Source organism: Helianthus annuus, chromosome 12, assembly GCF_002127325.2.
Source record: "Helianthus annuus cultivar XRQ/B chromosome 12, HanXRQr2.0-SUNRISE, whole genome shotgun sequence".
NCBI classification, from domain to species: Eukaryota; Viridiplantae; Streptophyta; class Magnoliopsida; order Asterales; family Asteraceae; genus Helianthus; species Helianthus annuus.
The window spans coordinates 72865820-72872515 of NC_035444.2; the positions used below are offsets into that span (position 1 = coordinate 72865820).

A 6696-nucleotide genomic window follows, 5' to 3' on the forward strand; every position below is an offset into this window, starting at 1 on the left:
GTTGACTTTGTTAGTCAACAGCATACCATTTTTGAACCAAGTGTGTTTAAATAGAAAAACTGGTGATCCCTCCATCTTGGACAAGATGGGTGGGTCAGAGCTTATCAATGCGTTAGGGTGGTGATCATTTAGTATGGGTTGGGCCAACCCATAAAGCTTTTGTCTTTCTTACTTGGAACTTTATAAATATATAATATCTTCACATATAGTTACTAATTACTAATTGTTTTGATTCTAATTAGGTGACTTCTAATCAATTTCAAAAAATATCATTATACGGTCGAATCTACAAGAAAAATTCAGGGGATACATTCATAAAACGGAGATTTTTTTTTATATTGTATACGGTAACAATATTACATTTATAAACACGGTATTAATGATGATAGAAAGTAATGGATTACTATGTTTTAGCACCGGAGATCCAATTGATAGCTAACTTATGAAAGAGATTTCGTTCAGAGATGAGCAAAAGAGAAGCAACCAATCAAATGACATGATCCAAATTTACGCTGAGGGCTATACAAATGGACCACGGGGAGCTATAGCTTGATTGGGTACTTCCAACAAGGCATCGAAACATAAACAGTGTTATTATTATTACATTTATATTGTATACGGTAACAATATTACACTTATATCATTTTTTCTTGTAAAAACATAATAGCTATAATCGTAAACCCTATACCCTAAACCCTAAAATTACTTCTCAGCAACAACTGCTTCTTTTTGCCTATCCAATTCTGCTTGCCTTGATCTCCAGCTAAAAAAGGTCCCAAACACCTTCTCTACTTCTTCAAGGTTTTTTCCTCTTGTTTCAGGATATAGGGTATAAAAGAAGACGAACCCTACCGCTGCGACACCCGTGAATACAAAAAAAGCCCCGCCGATGCTAATCGCCTTGTACAAGGATATAAATGTCATTCCGATCGTACCACTCACCACTCTGTTCATTGCCACCCCCATGCTACACCCTTGGGCTCGAAGCCTTAACGGAAATATCTCCGAGCTATAGACCCAAGTGATTGGTCCCATCCCGATTGAAAAAAACGCCACATAGGATAGGATCCCGATAAAACAGAGAGCTATAGCCCATGTGATCTTGTCATCCGAGTGATCTATGATGGTCAATGCGAACCCTAATGTCGTTAACGATGCGATCATGCCGCCTACACTAGCTAATAAAAGTGGACGACGTCCGACTTTGTCGAGGAAGAACGTGGCCACCAGAATAAACACTGTTTTCACGAACCCAACGGCTATGGTTGCAAGTAATTGTGGGGTGTCCTTAACGATCCCCGCCTTCTCAAAGATTCTCGGACTGTATAACACAACCGCATCTATACCACTCGCTTGTTGGAAAAAATGGATACCTACAGCCGCAAGTAAGATGTGGCGGACAGTTGGTGTCGGGTGGATTAACAGCTCCTTCCATATGCCTTCACCGTGGCTTCGCTTTGACACTTGGACAACATCATCGTTACAGTCTTCGGGGATGCCAGCAGCTTCCTTGATGTCAGCCAACCGAAGCTTAGATTCTTCTAAGCTATCAGAGGTCTTATCAAGGACTTTTTTAGCATCACCTAGTCGTCCTTGCATGACGAGCCACCGCGGTGACTCAGGCATGCCAAGGACGCCCAACGCTAGGAATATCGATGGGATCGCTCCCACTCCTAGCATAAATCGCCAACCCAAGTGAAGCGGAAGCTTTGAGAAGGCGTAATTCGACACGTACCCGAGCAATATTCCTATAGAAAAAAATTAATTATTTAATCAAAGTATTATTATAAATACAAAACAAGTTTACAATTTTCTTTTTTTTTATTTAATTTTTACACCTAAATACCACCTAACGTTTAGAGGCTTACCAGCGTTAATGAAGACTTCCGGGAAGGAGGTGAGGAACCCACGTGCCGACGCCGGCGAAACCTCGGCGGTGTACACCGGCGCTATCATAAGGGCGTATCCGACACCGATACCGGCTACGAACCGACCAACCATGAGAAACGCGTAGTTAGTAGCGAACCCCATCAAGATTGCTCCGACAAAGAAAATAGCTCCGGCCAAGACGATGGTGTAGCGACGGCCAATCCAGTCGGAAGTTCTGCCAGCGGCGGCTGAGCCGACCAACGAGTACAGGTTTAGAATGCCGACTAGAATCTCTATTTGAGTGTCAGTACAATCAAGATCTCTTTCTATGTATTTTTGCGCCCCACTCATCACACCAATATCTGCCAAAAATTAGTTGTTTTAGCAGTTAGTATTATGGTTATTATTATTCTATATTACAAAAAAAATATTCATGTTTTATTTTAATGATTAAAAATAAGAATATTTTTTTAAAAATTCTCATAAGACGGTCGCCCGTCGGTCGTCAATTATTGGTTTTAGTAACTTATATTAGAATAATATAAAATAATGAAATATGTACATTATTAGTTGTAATTTAAAATAGAACTAGGATTTTGACCCGCCGTGTGTTGCGGCGGCTTCGAAAGTTAAAGTAACTCGTATTTATACTGTATATTTTACCCGACTCTTTACTTAAAAAAATTACATCGTCATCGAATGAAAACGTAGTATATTTGACCCGACTTGCTTTCAAATACCGTTTACGAACGTACACAAAATAAGTAGAACACAGATAAAAAAAAGTATAATAATTTGTCCACGTTGCGGTGTAAAGTCGTAAAAGTCATTTAGACCAAAAGAGGGGTCAAGTTATTAAGTAGAAAAGGTTAAGAACGTCAAAGTTGTCAATTACTAAAAGTTAGAAGTAAATGTGCAACTTACTTAAAGATAAGGGTTAATAGTGTTTCATGTCAAAAAATTAAGGGTGTAAAGTGAAAAAACTTAAAAGTGTAAGGGCCTTAAAGAAATGAAAAAGACTTGAGGGTTAAAAGAGAAAGGTCTCCACCGACCTCCTTTCTTTTTAATAGTATATAAATATAGGTTATGCAAATTACATATTTTTTTACACAAAAATGTCTCGTGACATATAAAAAAGGTCTTTAAATATGATATATTATAAGGGTAGAGGATCCTGTAAAAAGTTGAACTTTTGTGAGAAGTGTGAGAAATAATTTGGGAATGACAAGTGTCCTTATCCTAATTAATTCAAAAGGGTATATTAGTAATTTGACATTCTTATCATTTAATTGATTTCCAACATAACTGCAAAAAAAAAAAAAAAAAAAAAAAAAAAAAAACTAACTGGTGATGAGTTTTTATAGGGATTGATTCGAATTTTGAATTTTTTTTGCAAGATCCAATAAGATTATCATCTACGCATGATTCTACATCAATTATAAATGGATGAAATCGCCAGATACCGTCCCCAGATACAATACAGTTGTTTACTTTCTGTGCCCTTCTTCGATTTTGGTGTTTAATAGCATTTACAAATGTATAGTGTTTTATCCCCAATCAATAGTGTTATATTCTGTACAGACATCTTAATTTCCTTTCATAGTGTTTTATCCCCAATCAATAGTGTTATATTCTGTACAGACATCTTAATTTTCTGGTTCATAGTGTTTTATTCCCAATCAACAGTGTTATATTCTGTATAGACATCTTAATTTTCTGGTTTATAGTGTTTTATCTCCAATCAATAGTGTTATATTCTGTACAGACATCTTGATTTTCTGGTTTATAGTGTTTTATCCCTAATCAATAGTGTTATATTCTGTACAGACATCTTGATTTTTCTGGTTCATAGTGTTATATCTTCATATAGTGTTTTATCAAGGGTTCATAGTGTTATATCTTCATATAGTGTAGGATACGGTTACCATTTTTTTATTGGGGAAAGTCGCTGATTTTTAGGAGAATAATGGGGGTTTTGGTTGTGTATGATACGGTTACCAAATTTGAAACATTTGAAAAGACACTATTGCCCTTCAATTTTACATAAGACCCTTCTAATTAAAACACAATTTACATTTTTATACCCTATTGATCTCAACCATTAGATCAAATATCCAATGGTTTAAAACACTTCTTACCCTTCTCACATTTTAAACACTTTTTACCATATCCCTACCCTATTATAAGTTTAAAAGAGTTATGCAAATTACATATTTTTTTACACAAATATGTCTCGTGACACATAAATCTTTGCACTTAACTTTCGTTTCATGATATAAAAACATATAAGCACTTTTGGAGTTAAAATAAGAAATACCAAACACCCTTAAAAGAGTAAACTACAATATGCGTTCTTGAGGATAATATATCGCCTGAAAAACGCATTCTATGTTTATATGGTATGGTGTACGTAGCCAAGTTGATGGGTTGTATTGTTTAACTAGTACGGCATATATATAAATGTTCCAATTGGGTAAAATCATACCAAGTAAATTTCATTTGTAATTTGTTTTTTTCTTCTGTTTTATTGATCTTTGGTTTTGTCGGTTGGTGTTTTGATCTTCGGTTTTGTCAGTTGATGTTTTTGAAATGATATGTTTTGATCTATAAACAAGAATATATACAAGAGAAAATGGTGAAGTAGATTACCATAACCGAGCAAGACCGAAGTCATGGAAGCCAACATGGCACAAGCGAAAGCGTACTTGTTCCTCTTTGGTGGTTTTGGTGGATCGAAGTCGGTGATGAGTTCTTTGGACTTAACCGAGACACCATTTTCTTCGGATTTCCGGTCAGCCATGACGACAGTGTGGTGTGACAGGAGGGAGGGAGGAAGGTTGTTTAGTTACAAGGCATGGAATTACATAACCTTGTTATTTGTATCTTGTTGAGTTGTGCTTAAATAAGATAGACGATGAATGGTATATATAGACTTATTGAGTGTGGGCTACCCTCAATCATATCGGCCAACCCACAAGTCAAATACACATGTTATCTTTCATGTTCTTTTGTCATATATTTATATTTTAAGATATATAATATATTAATGGTTTTTTAAAAGGAAATATATACAACTGTTTTTTGATTGAAATTTTTCATTCTCCTCTAATTTCATAATCAAGTTCATTACGAAACAAACCAAATAATGCTAAGAGTTTAAACGAGCCTTGCCAAACCCGAGCTCGACTAAACTCAAGCTCGGCTCATGTAACTTATGAGGGTCCGAGCTCATTTCAAGCTTTACTTATTACTTATTTAATAGTGTTTGCATTTAAATTTTACAACTATTGTTATACATATTGTTCGGTATTTTTATCATAACCATATATATATAGAAACGGGTTCTGGTGAAAATCATGCAAAGTGTGAAAACGGCGAGAACAGATCTGTAGGCGACACATGTCCATGACGCTAAATAATAGGGGAGGTTACGATTATCATTTCACGTTAATTTTTGAATATTCCCTTATTTGTCAGCGCCTTTTTATTCCTTTTCAAAACAAAACTCCAAAATTATCGTGTTAGTTGTTACCTCCTCTCCAAGTTTCCGAGATCTATGGCATTTGATATGGATTGCGAGTTACAAGGTATTTCTATTAGATTTTTGTTTGAGCATATTATATAAAATTCATGGCGTTTTTTTAATTTTTTGGTTGTCACATCCTGTATTTCCCAGTGGGCCCTATACACAAATAGCACAGCAGAAGTCTTGGGATTTAAAATACTATTACAAATTACAATGTCTGAATGTTCAAAAATTACGGTCCGTAAGCCAGTGAACTGGCAGTTTTTGTTTGTGAGCCAAGGCATTCTGCCCTTGTGCTACCTATCTCGCGAACATGAGCTCCTTTGCAGCTCTTGACACCTCAGGGGACACCTGCTAACATCCTATAACAGCCCCTAACACCTGTAATGATCTTGTAACACCTCCTCAAGTAGAAATAGAGCCTTTGAGATCATGGAATCCTTGCTCATTTCTTTGATTTCTCCTCTCTCACTCATAACTGGAGTTTGCCTCTTCAAAAAGGCCTCCCCTGAGTTCTACTATTCTCTAGGATCATAAGTAAGTGTTCCTACTCTGCTCATTTCGTTTTATAGGCTATTATTTAGCCGAAAGTTAAGCAAATTGACTTTTGTTTTGACTTTCGGTTTAGACCATTATGGTCCAGCCATTGTTTGAATCGAACGTGGCTACGTGATCGCAATAAGGTAGATGTTAATCCCTTAAAAGGGAACCTCTTGAAAATCACGTTAAGTTGGTCAAATGATGGGTCAAAGTCATGTTTAATAAAAAGTCAAAACGCAGAATTTCGGAAAACTTATAAAATGAACTTGTAAACGTTTTAACACATCTTTTTGACACTAAATCAATTGGTAACTAATATTATAACATGTTTAAGCATGTTCAGCCCGTCGTTTGCAGTTTATATATCGGTTCGCAACCGAAAGTCAAGTAGTTTGACTTCTACTTTGATTTTCGATTCTGACCCGAATTAGCAAACTTAGCTACTGATTCTAAGTTGCATTATGATCATATTTATGTGTAGGATAACCCTCTGTGGTTATACTACTTGATCATAATCGTTTGTCTAGTTTTATGCAAGTTCTTGAATTATGCCATAAAATACCAATTATGCCCTTTCGGTGCATAACTTGATTTTAAATCATGATGAACATATAATTTGCATAACTTACTAACTTGGTAACATAACTAACATGTTTTGGCATAATGAACTTGTATATGGCTCATCCGATCACCCAATACCGCCTATGCGCGTACGATTAGCTTATGTAATTAGTTTACGTAAGTTAACCGTATCGGGTCAA

General features: G+C 35.9%; 1 protein-coding gene across 1 annotated transcript; it reads right to left on the reverse strand.

The window, feature by feature from the left end:
* Window positions 1-568: 568 nt before the first annotated feature.
* LOC110930310 (polyol transporter 5) lies at window positions 569-4833 on the reverse strand. Its single transcript, XM_022173598.2, has 3 exons — window positions 4519-4833; window positions 1869-2231; window positions 569-1748 (listed from the first exon to the last, which is right to left on the reverse strand). The coding sequence occupies exons 1-3, from the start codon at window positions 4667-4669 to the stop codon at window positions 703-705; spliced, it is 1560 nt and encodes a 519-aa protein (XP_022029290.1). The 5' UTR covers window positions 4670-4833; the 3' UTR covers window positions 569-702.
* Window positions 4834-6696: the final 1863 nt, after the last annotated feature.

Bases quoted from the DNA above. Each gene is read 5' to 3' on its own strand.
- LOC110930310 (XM_022173598.2), bottom strand. From the start codon at position 4,669: ATGGCTGACCGGAAATCCGAAGAAAATGGTGTCTCGGTTAAGTCCAAA. The intron at 2,232-4,518 runs GTAATCTACTTC...AATTTTTGGCAG, and splicing joins TTCGGTCTTGCTCGGTTATG to ATATTGGTGTGATGAGTGGG. The intron at 1,749-1,868 runs GTAAGCCTCTAA...TTTTTTCTATAG, and splicing joins GGAAGTCTTCATTAACGCTG to GAATATTGCTCGGGTACGTG.